The sequence below is a fragment of the Carcharhinus amblyrhynchos genome, unplaced genomic scaffold, assembly GCF_965287045.1.
Source record: "Carcharhinus amblyrhynchos unplaced genomic scaffold, sCarAmb.v2.hapA chromosome_1146, whole genome shotgun sequence".
NCBI classification, from domain to species: Eukaryota; Metazoa; Chordata; class Chondrichthyes; order Carcharhiniformes; family Carcharhinidae; genus Carcharhinus; species Carcharhinus amblyrhynchos.
In genome coordinates, this window is record NW_027650886.1 from 17,140 (window position 1) to 36,004 (window position 18,865).

The following is an 18,865-nucleotide window of genomic DNA, read 5'->3' on the forward strand; positions in this document are numbered from 1 at the left end:
CAGACTGGAATCTAATCGAGGGGTTCGGGGTGGTTTATATACAGAATAACAGATACCCGGGAGCGAGTTACAGACTGGAATCTAATCGAGGGGTTCGGGGTGGTTTATATACAGAATAACAGATACCCGGGAGTGAGTTACAGACTGGAATCTAATCGAGGGGTTCGGGGTGGTTTATATATAGAATAACAGATACCCGGGAGTGAGTTACAGACTGGAATCTAATCGAGGGGTTCGGGGTGGTTTATATACAGAATAACAGATACCCGGGAGTGAGTTACAGACTGGAATCTAATCGAGGGGTTCGGGGTGGTTTATATATAGAATCACAGATACCCGGGAGTGAGTTACAGACTGGAATCTAATCGAGGGGTTCGGGGTGGTTTATATACAGAATAACAGATACCCGGGAGTGAGTTACAGACTGGAATCTAATCGAGGGGTTCGGGGTGGTTTATATACAGAATAACAGATACCCGGGAGTGAGTTACAGACTGGAATCTAATCGAGGGGTTCGGGGTGGTTTATATACAGAATAACAGATACCCGGGAGTGAGTTACAGACTGGAATCTAATCCAGGGGTTCGGGGTGGTTTATATATAGAATAACAGATACCCGGGAGTGAGTTACAGACTGGTATCTAATCCGGGGAGGGGGTGGTTCTGAAGTTGGCCGTTCGGGATGGTTAGTCAGTGGTTTTTTTATCCTCTCCTTTTACCCTCCCCCCCCCCCCAAACCCAGGAAGAAGTTGGCTCAGCGCCTCCAGGAGGCAGAGGAACAGGTAGAGGCCGTGAATGCCAAATGTTCCTCCCTGGAGAAGACCAAGCACCGTCTCCAGAACGAGATCGAGGACCTGATGATCGACGTGGAGCGCTCCAACGCAGCGGCAGCTGCTCTAGACAAGAAACAACGCAACTTCGACAAGGTCGGTCACCTCCCCGTTTCCCCCCCCCGCACAACACCCCATTGGGAGGAGCCCATTCGGACCACCCTGGTAGTCAGAGGTCCGGCCCTCAGTGGCGTACCTCCACGATCAGTGTTGGGGCCATCGTTTTTTCCTAAGCTGGTTTGTTTCTTTCGCTTGACTTCTTATCGTCACCGCGGGAAACATCTTTACCGGTTGTATCACAGCTCGGTATCGCTCTGAGCAAGATGGCAAGGAACTACAAGAGATGTGTAGGTTAGGGTGGATTGGCCGTGCTAAATTGTCCCTTAGCGTCCAAAGATGTGTAGGTTAGGGTGGATTGGCCATGCTAAATTGTCCCTTAGCGTCCAAAGATGTGTAGGTTAGGGTGGATTGGCCATGCTAAATTGTCCCTTAGCGTCCAAAGATGTGTAGGTTAGGGTGGATTGGCCATGCTAAATTGTCCCTTAGCGTCCAAAGATGTGTAGGTTAGGGTGGATTGGCCGTGCTAAATTGTCCCTTAGTGTCCCAAAGATGTGTAGCTTAGGGTGGATTGGCCGTGCTAAATTGTCCCTTAGTGACCAAAGATGTGTAGGTTAGGGTGGATTGGCCATGCTAAATTGCCCCTTAGGGTCCAAAGATGTGTAGGTTAGGGTGGATTGGCCGTGCTAAATTGTCCCTTAGTGTCCAAAGATGTGTAGGTTAGGGGGATTGGCCGTGCTAAATTGTCCCTTAGTGTCCAAAGATGTGTAGGTTAGGGTGGATTGGCCGTGCTAAATTGTCCCTTCGTGTCCAAAGATGTGCAGGTTAGGGTGGATTGGCCGTGCTAAATTGTCCCTTAGTGTCCCAAAGATGTGTAGGTTAGGGTGGATTGGCTGTGCTAAATTGTCCCTTAGTGTCCAAAGATGTGCAGGTTAGGGTGGATTGGCCGTGCTAAATTGTCCCTTCGTGTCCAAAGATGTGCAGGTTAGGGTGGATTGGCCGTGCTAAATTGTCCCTTAGTGTCCCAAAGATGTGTAGGTTAGGGTGGATTGGCCATGCTAAATTGTCCCTTCGTGTCCAAAGATGTGTAGGTTAGGGTGGATTGGCCGTGCTAAATTGCCCCTTAGTGTCCCAAAGATGTGTAGGTTAGGGTGGATTGGCCGTGCTAAGTTGCCCCTTAGTGTCCCAAAGATGTGTAGGTTAGGGTGGATTGGCCATGCTAAATTGTCCCTTAGTGTCCAAAGATGTGTAGGTTAGGGTGGATTGGCCGTGCTAAATTGCCCCTTAGTGTCCAAAGATGTGTAGGTTAGGGTGGATTGGCCGTGCTAAATTGCCCCTTAGTGTCCCAAAGATGTGTAGGTTAGGGTGGATTGGCCGTGCTAAATTGTCCCCTTAGTGTCCCAAAGATGTGTAGGTTAGGGTGGATTGGCCGTGCTAAATTGTCCCCTTAGTGTCCCAAAGATGTGTAGGTTAGGGTGGATTGGCCATGCTAAATTGTCCCTTAGTGTCCAAAGATGTGTAGGTTAGGGTGGATTGGCCGTGCTAAATTGTCCCTTAGTGTCCAAAGATGTGTAGGTTAGGGTGGATTGGCCGTGCTAAATTGCCCCTTAGTGTCCCAAAGATGTGTAGGTTAGGGTGGATTGGCCGTGCTAAATTGCCCCTTAGTGTCCAAAGATGTGTAGGTTAGGGTGGATTGGCCGTGCTAAATTGTCCCTTAGTGTCCAAAGATGTGTAGGTTAGGGTGGATTGGCCGTGCTAAATTGTCCCTTAGTGTCCAAAGATGTGTAGGTTAGGGTGGATTGGCCGTGCTAAATTGCCCCTTAGTGTCCAAAGATGTGCAGGTTAGGGTGGATTGGCCGTGCTAAATTGTCCCTCAGTGTCCAAAGATGTGTAGGTTAGGGTGGATTGGCCGTGCTAAATTGCCCCTTAGCGTCCAAAGATGTGTAGGTTAGGGTGGATTGGCCGTGCTAAATTGTCCCTTAGCGTCCAAAGATGTGTAGGTTAGGGTGGATTGGCCGTGCTAAATTGTCCCTTAGTGTCCCAAAGATGTGTAGGTTAGGGTGGATTGCTCCCTCACGTCTGGGAAACTAGCTGGGGTAAATGCATGGGGTTATGGGGATAGGTGCGATTGTTGTCAGTGCAGGCTCGATGGGCTGAATGGTCTCCCCTCCTGCCCTGTGGGGAACCCTGTGACCCCACGATATTCACTTCGGCGGATCACTTTATGCTGCTGCTGAACCGTAGCCGCAACGAGTGCTCCCCTCGCCCGCCCCTCTACGCAAACCTACCCCCCCCCCCCCCCCCCCCCCCCCACAGTGACCTCTCTCTCTGTCCTTCTCCCCCCTCAGGTCCTGGCTGAGTGGAAGCAGAAGTACGAGGAGTCGCAGACCGAGCTGGAGGCGGCCCAGAAAGACGCTCGCTCGCAGAGCACTGAGCTTTTCAAGCTGAAGAACGCCTACGAGGAAGCCCTGGACCACCTCGAGACCCTCAAGAGGGAGAACAAGATCCTGCAAGGTAGGCTGGCCTCCCTGGCGCAGCGGGCCACGTCTGGAAGCTTGGATTGGTTCGTTTGCCATTGCCCTCGGACCCTGCTGTTTCCCATCGCAGCCCTAGGTCGCCCTTAGATCCTCTGTGAAGATTTGTCTCTGGAGACCTCTCCAATTTACAATTACTCTCTAGGTGACCCGTAGATCAAAATGCGTCCCATTAGACTCTAGTTAACCTGAGACCTCTCCAATTTACAATTACTCTCTAGATGACCCTTAGATCAAAATGCGTACCATTGGACTCTAGTTGACCTGAGACCTCTCCAATTTACAATTACTCTCTAGATGACCCTTAGATCAAAATGCGAACCATTAGACTCGAGTTGACCTGAGACCTCCCAATTTACAATTACTCTCGAGGTGACCCTTAGATCAAAATGCATCCCATTAGACTCGAGTTGACCTGGAGACCTCTCCAATTTACAATTACTCTCGAGGTGACCCTGAGATCAAAATGCGAACCACTGGACTCTAGTTGACCTGAGACCTCTCTAATTTACAATTAGCCTCCAGATGACCCTTAGATCAAAATGTATACTATTAGACTCTAGTTGACCTGGAGACCTCTGCAATTTACAATTACTCTCTAGGTGACCCTTAGATCAAAATGCATCCATTAGACTCTAGTTGACCTGAGACCTCCCAATTTACAATTACTCTCGAGGTGACCCTTAGATCAAAATGCGTACCATTAGACTCTAGTTGACCTGGAGACCTCTCCAATTTACAATTACTCTCTCGGTGACCCTGTGATCAAAATGCGTACCATTCGCCTCGAGTTGACCTGAGACCTCTCCAATTTACAATTACTGTCTAGGTGACCCTGAGATCAAAATGCGTACCATTAGACTCTAGTTGACCTGGAGACCTCTCCAATTTACAATTACTCTCTAGATGACCCTGAGATCAAAATGCGTACCATTAGACTCGAGTTGACCTGAGACCTCTCCAGTTTACAATTAGCCTCTAGGTGACCCTGAGATCAACATGCGTATCATTAGACCCTCGTTGACCTGAGACCTCCCAATTTACAATTACTCTCGAGGTGACCCTGAGATCAAAATGCGAACCATTAGAGTCCAGTTGTACTGAGACCTCTGCAATTTACAATTCCTCTCTCGGTGACCCTGAGATCAACATGTGTACCATTAGACTCGAGTTGACCTGAGACCTCCCAATTTACAATTACTCTCTAGGTGACCCTGAGATCAAAATGCGAACCATTGGACTCTACTTCACCTGAGACCTCTCCAATTTACAATTACTCTCTAGGTGACCCTTAGATCAACATGCGTACCATTAGCCTCCAGTTGACCTGGAGACCTCGCCAATTTAAAATTACTCTCTAGGTGACCCTTAGATCAGCATGTGTACCATTGGACTCTAGTTGACCTGGAGACCTCTGCAATTTACAATTATCTCTCAGTGACCCTTGGACCAAAATGCACCCATTAGACTCTAGTTGACCTGAGACCTCTCCAATTTACAATTACTCTCTAGATTACCCTGAGATCAAAAGGCGTACCATTAGACTCTAGTTGACCTGGAGACCTCTGCAATTTACAATTAATCTCTAGATGACCCTGAGATCAAAATCCATACCATTAGACTCTAGTTGACCCGTAAATTCTCCGATCTACGGAATGGTGGACCCAAAACAGCGACAAGAAACAATGCAACGGACAGGGGAAAGAGGAGGCCACTCGGCCCACTCGCCTGTTCCAACCAGCGAATAAAATGACGGATAATCCCTTCTCTCTCAAGGACATTTCAACTCAATGCACAATTCATTCTGTGGTCAAAAGTATCAACTGGATTCTGAGTTGAGTGGATTCCATGGTGGGGCATCCAGACCACCCCTGGGGAGAGAAATCCAAAGATTTACAAACCTTTGATAACGACATTTCTCCTCACCTCAGTCCCAAATGGCCACCCCCTTATCCTGAGTCTGTGGCCCCTACCCCAGGGCTGTAGACACCCTGACTCAGTGGACACCAACCCTCAGCATCTCCATGCCAAGAACATCAATGATCTTATGTTTCAATGAGAACTCTTCCCAAGAAAATGTGGCGCTCCCTCAGCACCAACCCTCCCCACACAGTGCGGCGCTCCCTCAGCACCAACCCTCCCCACACAGTGCGGCGCTCCCTCAGCACCAACCCTCCCCACACAATGCAGCACTCCCTCAGCACTGACCCTCCCCACACAGTGCGGCGCTCCCTCAGCACCAACCCTCCCCACACAGTGCGGCACTCCCTCAGCACTGACCCTCCCCACACAGTGCGGCGCTCCCTCAGCACTGACCCTCCCCACACACAGTGCGGCGCTCCCTCAGCACTGACCCTCCCCACACAGTGCGGCGCTCCCTCAGCACTGACCCTCCCCGCACAGTGCGGCGCTCCCTCAGCACTGACCCTCCCCACACAGTGCGGCGCTCCCTCAGCACTGACCCTCCCCACACACATTGCGGCGCTCCCTCAGCACCGACCCTCCCACACAGTGCGGCGCTCCCTCAGCACTGACCCTCCCCACACACAGTGCGGTGCTCCCTCAGCACCGACCCTCCCACACAGTGCGGCGCTCCCTCAGCACCGACCCTCCCCACACAGTGCGACGCTCCCTCAGCACTGACCCTCCCCACACAGTGCGGTGCTCCCTCAGCACTGACCCTCCCCACACAGTGCGGCGCTCCCTCAGCACTGACCCTCCCCACACAGTGCGGCGCTCCCTCAGCACCGACCCTCCCCACACACAGTGCGGCGCTCCCTCAGCACTGACCCTCCCCACACAGTGCGGCGCTCCCTCAGCACCGACCCTCCCCACACAGTGCGGCGCTCCCTCAGCACCGACCCTCCCACACAGTGCGGCGTTCCCTCAGCACTGACCCTCCCCACACAGTGCGGCGCTCCCTCAGCACCGACCCTCCCCACACACAGTGCGGCGCTCCCTCAGCACTGACCCTCCCCACACACAGTGCGGCGCTCCCTCAGCACTGACCCTCCCCACACAGTGCGGCGCTCCCTCAGCACTGACCCTCCCCACACAGTGCGGCGTTCCCTCAGCACTGACCCTCCCCACACAGTGCGGCGCTCCCTCAGCACCGACCCTCCCCACACAGTGCGGCGCTCCCTCAGCACCGACCCTCCCCACACAGTGCGGCGCTCCCTCAGCACCGACCCTCCCCACACAGTGCGGCGCTCCCTCAGCACCGACCCTCCCCACACAGTGCGGCGCTCCCTCAGCACTGACCCTCCCACACAGTGCGGCGCTCCCTCAGCACTGACCCTCCCCACACAGTGCGGCGCTGGAATACTCACGGATATTCTTTCCAACAGAGGAGATTGCCGATCTGACGGAACAGCTGGCAGAAGGTGGAAAAAGTATTCACGAGCTGGAAAAGATCAGGAAACAGCTGGAGCAGGAGAAGCAGGATCTCCAGACAGCCCTGGAGGAAGCAGAGGTAAGACCCAGGGTCACTCCCAGACCGAGCACAGACAGTGTAGAGGGAGCTTTACTCTGTATCTAACCCCGTGGTGTACCTGTCCTGGGAGTGTTTGATGGGGGGGACAGTGTAGAGGGAGCTTTACTCTGTATCTAACCCCGTGCTGTACCTGTCCTGGGAGTGTTTGATGGGGGGGGACAGTGTAGAGGGAGCTTTACTCTGTATCTAACCCCGTGCTGTACCTGTCCTGGGAGTGTTTGATGGGGGACAGTGTAGAGGGAGCTTTACTCTGTATCTAACCCCGTGCTGTCCCTGTCCTGGGAGTGTTTGATGGGGGGGACAGTGTAGAGGGAGCTTTACTCCTGTATCTAACCCTGTGCTGTCCCTGTCCTGGGAGTGTTTGATGGGGGGGACAGTGTAGAGGGAGCTTTACTCTGTATCTAACCCCGTGCTGTCCCTGTCCTGGGAGTGTTTGATGGGGGGGACAGTGTAGAGGGAGCTTTACTCTGTATCTAACCCCGTGCTGTACCTGTCCTGGGAGTGTTTGATGGGGGGACAGTGTAGAGGGAGCTTTACTCTGTATCTAACCCCGTGCTGTACCTGTCCTGGGAGTGTTTGATGGGGGGGACAGTGTAGAGGGGGCTTTACTCTGTATCTAACCCCGTGCTGTACCTGTCCTGGGAGTGTTTGATGGGGGACAGTGTAGAGGGAGCTTTACTCTGTATCTAACCCCGTGCTGTACCTGTCCTGGGAGTGTTTGATGGGGACAGTGTAGAGGGAGCTTTACTCTGTATCTAACCCCGTGCTGTACCTGTCCTGGGAGTGTTTGATGGGGGGACAGTGTAGAGGGAGCTTTACTCTGTATCTAACCCCGTGCTGTACCTGTCCTGGGAGTGTTTGATGGGGGGGACAGTGTAGAGGGGGCTTTACTCTGTATCTAACCCCGTGCTGTACCTGTCCTGGGAGTGTTTGATGGGGGGACAGTGTAGAGGGAGCTTTACTCTGTATCTAACCCCGTGCTGCGTTCCGCCTGCCTCAGGCTACTCTGGAGCATGAGGAAGGGAAGATCCTGAGATCCCAGCTCGAGTACAACCAGATCAAGGCGGACATGGAACGGAAGGTAGCGGAGAAGGATGAGGAAATGGAGCAGGCGAAGAGGAACCAGCAGCGAGTCGTCGACACCCTCCAGACCTCCCTGGAGTCTGAGACCCGCAGCCGGAATGAGGCCCTTCGCCTGAAGAAGAAAATGGAGGGCGACCTGAACGAGATGGAGGTGCAGCTCAACATGTCGAACCGGCAGGCCAGCGAGGCTCACCGCCTGCTCAAATCTCTCCAAGTCAGCATTAAGGTACGGACCAAACCCCCCTCCCCACCCCCCACCTCTCAGACTGCACTCCCCGTCCGACTGTCTATCTCAGGGTCAGTGCTGAGGGAGCCCCGCACTGTGTGTGGGGAGGGTCAGTGCTGAGTGAGCGCCGCACTGTGTGTGGGGAGGGTCAGTGCTGAGGGAGCGCCGCACTGTGTGTGGGGAGGGTCAGTGCTGAGGGAGCACCGCACTGTGTGTGGGGAGGGTCAGTGCTGAGGGAGCGCCGCACTGTGTGTGGGGAGGGTCAGTGCTGAGTGAGCGCCGCACTGTGTGGGGAGGGTCAGTGCTGAGGGAGCGCCGCACTGTGTGTGGGGAGGGTCGGTGCTGAGTGAGCGCCGCACTGTGTGTGGGGAGGGTCAGTGCTGAGGGAGCGCCGCACTGTGTGTGGGGAGGGTCAGTGCTGAGGGAGCACCGCACTGTGTGTGGGGAGGGTCAGTGCTGAGGGAGCGCCGCACTGTGTGTGGGGAGGGTCAGTGCTGAGGGAGCACCGCACTGTGTGGGGAGGGTCGGTGCTGAGGGAGCGCCGCACTGTGTGTGGGGAGGGTCAGTGCTGAGGGAGCGCCGCACTGTGTGGGGAGGGTCGGTGCTGAGGGAGCGCCGCACTGTGTGGGGAGAGTCAGTGCTGAGGGAGCCCCGCACTGTGTGGGGAGGGTCAGTGCTGAGGGAGCGCCACACTGTGTGGGGAGGGTCGGTGCTGAGGGAGCGCCGCACTGTGTGTGGGGAGGGTCGGTGCTGAGGGAGGGCCGCACTGTGTGTGGGGAGGGTCAGTGCTGAGGGAGCGCCGCACTGTGTGTGGGAGGGTCAGTGCTGAGGGAGCGCCGCACTGTGTGTGGGGAGGGTCGGTGCTGAGGGAGCGCCGCACTGTGTGTGGGGAGGGTCGGTGCTGAGGGAGGGCCGCACTGTGTGTGGGGAGGGTCAGTGCTGAGGGGAGCGCCGCACTGTGTGTGGGGAGGGTCAGTGCTGAGGGAGCGCCGCACTGTGTGTGGGGGGGTCAGTGCTGAGGGAGCGCCGCACTGTGTGGGGAGGGTCAGTGCTGAGGGAGCGCCGCACTGTGTGTGGGGAGGGTCGGCGCTGAGGGAGCGCCGCACTGTGTGGGGAGGGTCGGTGCCGAGGGAGCGCCGCACTGTGTGGGGAGGGTCAGTGCTGAGGGAGCGCCGCACTGTGTGGGGAGGGTCGGTGCCGAGGGAGCGCCGCACTGTGTGGGGAGGGTCAGTGCCGAGGGAGCGCCGCACTGTGTGGGGAGGGTCAGTGCTGAGGGAGGGCCGCACTGTGTGGGGAGGGTCGGTGCTGAGGGAGCGCCGCACTGTGTGGGGAGGGTCAGTGCTGAGGGAGGGCCGCACTGTGTGGGGAGGGTCGGTGCTGAGGGAGCGCCGCACTGTGTGGGGAGGGTCAGTGCTGAGGGAGCCCCGCACTGTGTGGGGAGGGTCAGTGCTGAGGGAGGGCCGCACTGTGTGGGGAGGGTCAGTGCTGAGGGAGGGCCGTATCGTGGTGGGATTTGAACCCCGGGTGCCCGGACGATCGGGATTCCTCGTCTCCCGATAATGCCAGCTGAGCATTGGCACGGCGTTGATCCGATCGTCTTCCAGTTTGGCCAGACTGGAGAGTGAATCCCGCGCCCCGCGCTCTCTCTCCGTACCCCTCACCCAGTATTCACCTCCGGTTCTCTCTCTCCCTCCGTCCCCCCCCCTCAGGACACCCAGTTGCAGCTGGACGATGCCCTGAGGGGGAACGATGACCTGAAGGAGAACATTGCCATCCTTGAGCGACGGAACAACCTTCTCCAGGCGGAGCTGGAGGAGCTGCGGGCAGTGCTGGAACAGACCGAACGGGCACACAAACTGGCAGAGACAGAGCTGATCGAGAGCAGCGAGCGCGTGCAACTCCTTCACTCGCAGGTATCGAAGACCCTCCCTCTAATCCCCTAACTCTCCATCGAAGACCCTCCCTCTAATCCCCTAACTCTCCATCGAAGACCATCCCTCTAATCCCCTAACTCTCCATCGAAGACCATCCCTCTAATCCCCTCACTCTCCCATCGAAGACCCTCCCTCTAATCCCCTAACTCTCCCATCGAAGACCCTCCCTCTAATCCCCTAACTCTCCATCGAAGACCATCCCTCTAATCCCCTAACTCTCCCATCGAAGACCATCCCTCTAATCCCCTAACTCTCCCATCGAAGACCCTCCCTCTAATCCCCTAACTCTCCATCGAAGACCCTCCCTCTAATCCCCTCACTCTCCCATCGAAGACCCTCCCTCTAATCCCCTAACTCTCCATCGAAGACCATCCCTCTAATCCCCTAACTCTCCATCGAAGACCATCCCTCTAATCCCCTAACTCTCCATCGAAGACCCTCCCTCTAATCCCCTAACTCTCCATCGAAGACCCTCCCTCTAATCCCCTAACTCTCCATCGAAGACCCTCCCTCTAATCCCCTAACTCTCCATCGAAGACCCTCCCTCTAATCCCCTAACTCTCCATCGAAGACCCTCCCTCTAATCCCTAACTCTCCATCGAAGACCATCCCTCTAATCCCCTAACTCTCCATCGAAGACCATCCCTCTAATCCCCTCACTCTCCCATCGAAGACCCTCCCTCTAATCCCCTAACTCTCCCATCGAAGACCCTCCCTCTAATCCCCTAACTCTCCATCGAAGACCATCCCTCTAATCCCCTAACTCTCCATCGAAGACCATCCCTCTAATCCCCTCACTCTCCCATCGAAGACCCTCCCTCTAATCCCCTAACTCTCCCATCGAAGACCCTCCCTCTAATCCCCTAACTCTCCATCGAAGACCATCCCTCTAATCCCCTAACTCTCCCATCGAAGACCCTCCCTCTAATCCCCTAACTCTCCATCGAAGACCCTCCCTCTAATCCCCTAACTCTCCATCGAAGACCATCCCTCTAATCCCCTAACTCTCCATCGAAGACCCTCCCTCTAATCCCCTAACTCTCCATCGAAGACCATCCCTCTAATCCCCTAATTCTCCCATCGAAGACCCTCCCTCTAATCCCCTAACTCTCCATCGAAGACCCTCCCTCTAATCCCCTAACTCTCCATCGAAGACCATCCCTCTAATCCCCTAACTCTCCATCGAAGACCATCCCTCTAATCCCCTAACTCTCCATCGAAGACCATCCCTCTAATCCCCTAACTCTCCATTGAAGACCATTCCTCTAATCCCCTAACTCTCCATCGAAGACCATCCCTCTAATCCCCTCACTCTCCCATCGAAGACCATCCCTCTAATCCCCCTAACTCTCCCTTCCTCTCCCTCGCTGTCTCCCTCTCTGTCTCTCACTCTCGCTCCGTCTCTCTCTCTGTCCCTCTGACCCATGTTGCTCTGGGTTTAACATTTAGCCTCCTCTCTGCCCCCAGAACACAGGCCTCATTAACCAGAAGAAGAAGCTGGAGGGGGACATTAACCAGCTCCAGACGGAGGTCGAGGATTCCATCCAGGAGTGTCGCAACGCTGAGGAAAAGGCCAAGAAAGCCATCACGGACGTGAGTCCTTCCGCCGTAGGGGGAGAGGGCCAGGGGCTGGGGAGGAGAAAGTGAGTGGCTGGCCAATGGCTGGATGCTGCCTTGGGGACCAGGCCACGTTCACACGCAGGCCCAAGGCCTGAGGTCCGTGGAATAAGCCTGAGGCTTGTAGTGTGGGCCCGAGGCCTGTAGAGCCTGGAGCCAAGGTGTGAGGAATCGACTCGGGGCCTCAGCCCTGCGGAGTTGAAATCCATCACCGGGAGTAGGCCTGAGGCCTGTGGGGTATGCTGTCAGCCTTGGAGTAGGCCTGAGGCCTGAGATCTGTGGAGTAGGCTTGAGGAGTAGGCCCGAGGCCTTGGAATAGAACTGAAGAATGGATAGGCCTGAGGCCTGTGGAGTAGGCTACAAGCCTTGGAATGGAACTGAGGCCTGTTGAGTTGGCTAATAAGCCTTGGAATAGGCCTGAAGCCTGAGACTAATGGAGTAGGTTTGAGAAGTAGGCCCCAAGCCTTGGAACAGATCCGAGGCTTGAAGTATGGAGCAGAGGCATGAGGAATAGGCCTGGGGCCTGTGGAGTAGGCTATAAGTCCTGGAATAGGCTATAAGTCCTGGAATAGGCCAAAGACCTGAGACTAATGGTGTAAGCATGAGGAATAAGCCTGAGGCCTGTGGAGTAGGATATGTGCTTTGGAATAGGCCCGAAGCCTGACAGTAAAGGAATAAGCATGAGGCCTGTGGAGTAGGCTATAAGCCTTAGAATAGGCCTGTGGCCTGTTGAGTTGGCCTGACGAGAAAGCTATAAGTCTTGGAATAGGCCTGAGGCCTGTTGTGTAGGCTACAAGCCTCAGAATAGGCCCGAAGCCTGAGCCTAATGGAGTAAGCTTGTTAATAGGCCCGAGGCCTTGGAGTCAATCTGAGGCTTGAAGTATGGAGCCACTGCATGAGGGATAGGACTGAGGCCTGTGAAGGAGGCTGTAAGCTTAGAATAGGCCTGAGGCCTGTGGAGTAGAGCTGACAGGAAGGCTACAGAACATAGAACATAGAACATTACAGCGCAGTACAGGCCCTTCGGCCCTCAATGTTGCGCCGACCAGTGGAACCAATCTAATGACCCTCGAACCTAAACTATTCCAATGTTATCCGTATGCCTATCCACTGACCATTTGAACGCCCTTAAAGTTGGCGAGCTATAAGCCTTGGAATAGGCCCGAAGCCTGAGAGTAAAGGAGTAGGCTTGAGGGGTAGGCCTGAAGCCTGTGGAGTAGGCCTGAGGAATAGGCCCGAGGCCTCGGAATATGTCTGAGGCTCGAAGCCTGGAGCGTTTAGGGCCTGGGCGCGAGGACTGGGCCCGAGGCCTGTGGAGTAGGCCCGAGGCCTCGGAATAGATCTGAGGCTCGAAGCCTGTAGCCTTTAGGGCCAAGGCGCGAGGACTGGGCCCGAGGCCTGTGGAGTAGGCCCGAGGCCTGTGGGCAGATCTTGCTCAGGTCCTGAGGCCCCCGTTTCAGTCGGCCTGAGGCCTGCTCTGTCTGTGTGGGGGAGGCGCAGGCTGTTCCTGCCCCAGGCCTCGGGCTCCTGCCTGGCGGTTTTGGGGGGAGAGTTTGGGTGACTGACATTCCTTCCCGCCCTGGGGCAGGCGGCCATGATGGCGGAGGAGCTGAAGAAGGAGCAGGACACCAGCGCCCACCTGGAGAGGATGAAGAAGAACATGGAGCAGACCATCAAGGACCTCCAGCACCGGCTGAACGAGGCTGAGCAGATCGCCATGAAGGGAGGCAAGAAACAGATCCAGAAACTGGAGAGCAGGGTGAGGACCGGCATCCCGGGGGGGGGGGGGGAGACAGAGACAGACAGACAGACGGGTGGTAGGGGGGTTGCAGACAGAGACGGGGGGGAGAGACAGAGAGAGGGGGAGACAGAGACAGAGAGAGGGGGAGAGAGAGAGGGAGACGGGGGAAGAGACCGGGGGAGGGGGAGACAGAGTGGGGGGTGGAGAGACGGGGCAGAGAGACAGAGAGGGGCGGGGGGAGACAAAGAGAGGAGGGGGGAGACAGAGAGAGACAGACAGACAGACGGGGGGGGGGGGCGGAGAGACAGAGGTGGGGGTAGAGACAGAGAGAGAGGGGGAAGAGAGAGAGGGGGGGAGAGAGAGAGAGAGGGGGAAGAGAGAGAGGGGGGGGGGAACAGAGAGAGAGGGGGGGAGACAGAGATGGGGAGGGAGAGACACAAAGTGAGCGAGCGCCACAGAGAGACAGAGAGCGCCACAGAGAGACAGAGAGAGCCACAGAGAGACAGAGAGCGCCACAGAGAGACAGAGAGAGCCACAGAGAGACAGAGAGCGCCACAGAGAGACAGAGAGCGCCACAGAGAGACAGAGAGCGCGCCAGAGAGACAGAGAGCGCGCCAGAGAGACAGAGAGCGCCACAGAGAGACAGAGAGCGCCACAGAGAGACAGAGAGAGAGAGAGAGAGACAGAGAGAGCCACAGAGAGACAGAGAGCGCGACAGAGAGACAGAGAACACCACAGAGAGACAGAGAGCGCGCCAGAGAGACAGAGAGCGCGCCAGAGAGACAGAGAGCGCCACAGAGAGACAGAGAGCGCCACAGAGAGACAGAGAGCGCCACAGAGAGTCAGAGAGCGCCACAGAGAGTCAGAGAGCGCCACAGAGAGACAGAGAGCGCGACAGAGAGACAGAGAGCGCGCCAGAGAGACAGAGAGCGCGACAGAGAGACAGAGAGCGCGCCAGAGAGACAGAGAGCGCGCCAGAGAGACAGAGAGCGCCACAGAGAGACAGAGAGCGCCACAGAGAGTCAGAGAGCGCCACAGAGAGTCAGAGAGCGCCACAGAGAGACAGAGAGCGCGCCAGAGAGACAGAGAGCGTGACAGAGAGACAGAGAGAGAGAGACAGAGAGACAGAGAGCGCCACAGAGAGACAGAGAGAGAGAGACAGAGAGCGCGACAGAGACAGAGAGCGCGCCAGAGAGACAGAGAGCGCGCCAGAGAGACAGAGAGCGTGCCAGAGAGACAGAGAGCGCCACAGAGAGACAGAGAGACAGAGAGCGCCACAGAGAGACAGAGAGAGAGAGTCAGAGAGAGCGCCACAGAGAGTCAGAGAGCGCGCCAGAGAGACAGAGAGCGCGCCAGAGAGACAGAGAGCGCGCCAGAGAGACAGAGAGCGCCACAGAGAGACAGAGAGAGAGAGACAGAGAGACAGAGAGCGCCACAGAGAGACAGAGAGCGCCACAGAGAGACAGAGAGCGCCACAGAGAGACAGAGAGCGCGACAGAGAGACAGAGAGCGCCACAGAGAGAGACAGAGAGCGCCACAGAGAGTCAGAGAGCGAGAGAGAGACAGAGAGCGCCACAGAGAGACAGAGAGACAGAGAGGGCGAGAGAAAGAGTGAGAGATGTGTTGTATGAGTTGTCCTGACTCCCCGTTGGGGCCCAGTTGTGAGGTAGGCCGGGACGGAGCCTGGGCCTCTCCGAGGCCTGACCGAGCGGCGCTACCTCCCCTCTCACAGTGCTAACGCCCTCTCTCTTTCCCTCTCCTCCCTCCTCTGGGCAGGTACGAGACCTGGAGAATGAACTGGAAGCGGAGCAGCGCCGGTGTACCGAGGCGGTGAAGGGAGCTCGCAAATACGAGAGAAGGATCAAGGAGCTCACCTATCAGGTGAGGACCTGCCCCTGAACCCCGGGGCCACTCATGGTTTATCCCCCGAATCCCTCCCTCCGAGGAACGGACAGAGAGATCAGGCTTAAACCTGGTGGAGTCGCAACGGGATCTGGATCGACTGGGCCAGTGGGCTGGCGAGTGGCGGATGCAGTTTAATTCAGATCAATGAGAGGCGATGGATTTTGGTCGATGGAACCAGGGGCAGGACTCACTCAGTTAATGGTCGGGGAGAGTTACAGAACAGAGAGATCTCGGGGTAACAGGTTCATAGCTCCTTGAAAGTGGGGTCACAGGTGGACAGAGTGGTGAAGAAGGCATTCGGCATGCTTGGTTTCATCGGTCAGAACATTGAATACAGGAGTTGGGACGTCTTGTTGAAGTTGTACAAGACATTGGTAAGGCCACACTTGGAATACTGTGTACAGTTCTGGTCACCCTATTATAGAAAGGATATTATTAAACTAGAAAGAGTGCAGAAAAGATTTACTAGGATGCTCCCGGGACTTGATGGATTGAGTTATAAGGAGAGGCTGGATAGACTGGGACTTTTTTCTCTGGAGCATAGAGGGGTGATCTTATAGAGGTCTATAAAATAATGAGGGGCACAGATCAGCGAGATAGTCAATATCTTTTCCCCAAAGGTAGGGGAGTCTAAAACTAGAGGGCAGAGGTTTAAGGGGAGAGGGGAGAGGGTCCAGAGGGGCAATTTTTTCACCCAGAGGGTGGTGAGTGTCTGGAACGAGCTGCCAGAGGCAGTAGTAGAGGCGGGTACAATTTTAAAAAAGCATTTAGACAGTTACATGGGTACGATGGGTATAGAGGGATATGGGGCAAATGCGGGCAATTGGGATTAGCTTAGGATAAAACTGGGAAAAAGAAGTCCCAGCTCGGCTCAGGTCACTGTCTCTGTGGAGTTGGCACATTCTCCCCATGTCTGCGTGGGTTTCCTCCAGGTGCTCCGGTTTCCTCCCACAGCCCGAAAGATGTTCGGGATAGATGGATTGGCCATGCTAAATTGTCCCTTAGTGTCCCAAAGATGTGTAGGTTAGGGTGGATTGGCCATGCTAAATTGTCCCTTAGTGTCCCAAAGATGTGTAGGTTAGGGTGGATTGGCCGTGCTAAATTGTCCCTTAGTGTCCCAAAGATGTGTAGGTTAGGGTGGATTGGCCGTGCTAAATTGCCCCTTAGTGTCCAAAGATGTGTAGGTTAGGGTGGATTGGCCGTGCTAAATTGCCCCTTAGTGTCCAAAGATGTGTAGGTTAGGGTGGGGATTGGCCATGCTAAATTGTCCCTTAGTGTCCCAAAGATGTGTAGGTTAGGGTGGATTGCCGTGCTAAATTGTCCCTTAGTGTCCCAAAGATGTGTAGGTTAGGGTGGATGGCCGTGCTAAATTGTCCTTAGTGTCCCAAAGATGGTGTAGGTAGGGTGGATTGGCCGTGCTAAATTGTCCCTTAGTGTCCCAAAGATGTGTAGGTTAGGGTGGATTGGCCATGCTAAATTGTCCTCTAGCGTCCAAAGATGTGTAGGTTAGAGGGGATTGGCCATGCTAAATTGCCCCTTAGTGTCCAAAGATGTGTAGGTTAGGGTGGATTGGCCATGCTAAATTGTCCCTTAGTGTCCAAAGATGTGTAGGTTAGGGTGGATTGGCCATGCTAAATTGTCCCTTAGTGTCCAAAGATGTGTAGGTTAGGGTGGATTGGCCATGCTAAATTGTCCCTTAGTGTCCCAAAGATGTGTAGGTTAGGGGGATTGATGGGTAAATATGAAGGGTTGTGGGGATAGGGCCTGGTGGGATTGTGGTCAGTGCAGGTTCGATGGGGTGAATGGCCTCCGTCTCCACTGTAGGGTTTCTATGATGAATGCTGGCTCCTACACGATCGTTAGTCGGTGTGCGCCCGGTTACTCACTGACGCTCACTAAGTCTCTCTCTCTGCCGTCAAGACTGAAGAGGACAGGAAGAACAACCTCCGTCTCCAGGACCTCGTCGACAAGCTACAACTCAAAGTGAAAGCTTACAAGCGATCATCAGAGGAAGCGGTAAGTACTGGAGGGTCAGTGCTGAGGGAGCGCCGCACTGTGTGTGGGGAGGGTCAGTGCTGAGGGAGCGCCGCACTGTGTGGGGAGGGTCAGTGCTGAGGGGAGCGCCGCACTGTGTGGGGAGGGTCAGTGCTGAGGAGCGCCGCACTGTGTGGGAGGGTCAGTGCTGAGGGAGGCGCCGCACTGTGTGGGGAGGGTCAGTGCTGAGGGAGCGCCGCACTGTGTGGGGGGGTCAGTGCTGAGGGAGCGACGCACTGTGTGGGGAGGTCAGTGCTGAGGGAGCGCCGCACTGTGTGGGGAGGGTCAGTGCTGAGGGGAGCGGCCGCACTGTGTGGGGAGGGTCAGTGCTGAGGGAGCGCCGCACTGTGTGGGGAGGGTCAGTGCTGAGGGAGCGCCGCACTGTGTGGGGAGGGTCAGTGCTGAGGGAGCGCCGCACTGTGTGTGGAGGGTCAGTGCGGAGGGAGCGCCGCATTGTGGGGAGGGTCAGGTGAGGGAGCGCCGCACTGTGTGTGGGGAGGGTCAGTGCTGAGGAGCGCCGCACTGGGTGGGGAGGGTCAGTTGCTGAGGAGCGCCGCACTGTGTGGGAGGGTCAGTGCTGAGGGAGCGCCGCACTGTGTGGGGAGGGTCAGTGCTGAGGGAGCGCCGCACTGTGTGGGGAGGGTCAGTGCTGAGGAGGCACCGCACTGTGGGGGAGGGTCAGTGCTGGGGAGCGCCGCACGTGTGGGGAGGGTCAGTGCTGAGGGAGCGCCGCACCTGTGTGGGGAGGGTCAGTGCTGAGGGAGCGCCGCACTGTGTGGGGAGGGTCAGTGCTGAGGGAGCGCCGCACTGTGTGGGGAGGGTCAGTGCTGAGGGAGCGCTGCACTGTGTGGGGAGGGTCAGTGCTGAGGGAGCGCTGCACTGTGTGGGGAGGGTCAGTGGGTGACTGCAGCAGTGAAAGGTGACTCCTCTCTACTCCTGACCCCTCCAGGAGGAGCAGTCGAACGCCAATCTGGTGAAGTTTCGGAAGCTTCAGCATGAGCTGGACGAGGCAGAGGAGAGAGCTGACATCGCCGAGAGTCAAGTAAACAAACTGAGAGCCAAAACCAGAGACGTTTCCAACAAGGTAAAGGGAGCTTTACTCAGTATCTAACCCCGTGCTGTACCCTGTCCTGGGAGTGTTTGATGGGGGGACAGTGTAGAGGGAGCTTTACTCTGTATCTAACCCCGTGCTGTCCCTGTCCTGGGAGTGTTTGATGGGGACAGTGTAGAGGGAGCTTTACTCTGTATCTAACCCGTGCTGTCCCTGTCCTGGGAGTGTTTGATGGGGGACAGTGTAGAGGGAGCTTTACTCTGTATCTAACCCCGTGCTGTCCCTGTCCTGGGAGTGTTTGATGGGGGGACAGTGTAGAGGGAGCTTTACTCTGTATCTAACCTGTGCTGTCCCTGTCCT

The 18,865-nt window shown here is 56.0% G+C and overlaps 1 protein-coding gene across 1 annotated transcript in view; it reads left to right on the forward strand.

Annotated features, from left to right (window-relative positions):
- Positions 1–18,557, forward strand: part of LOC145340558 (myosin heavy chain, skeletal muscle-like) — a gene marked incomplete at both ends in the record, with an annotated part of 33,925 nt that extends 15,368 nt beyond the window's left edge. The window contains 10 exon segments of the mRNA XM_080185030.1: positions 743–926; positions 3,236–3,401; positions 6,769–6,893; positions 7,915–8,223; positions 9,933–10,136; positions 11,625–11,750; positions 13,363–13,533; positions 15,292–15,396; positions 17,341–17,436; positions 18,404–18,557. Coding sequence (XP_080041156.1) covers positions 743–926; positions 3,236–3,401; positions 6,769–6,893; positions 7,915–8,223; positions 9,933–10,136; positions 11,625–11,750; positions 13,363–13,533; positions 15,292–15,396; positions 17,341–17,436; positions 18,404–18,557 — 1,640 coding nt within the window.
- Positions 18,558–18,865: the final 308 nt, after the last annotated feature.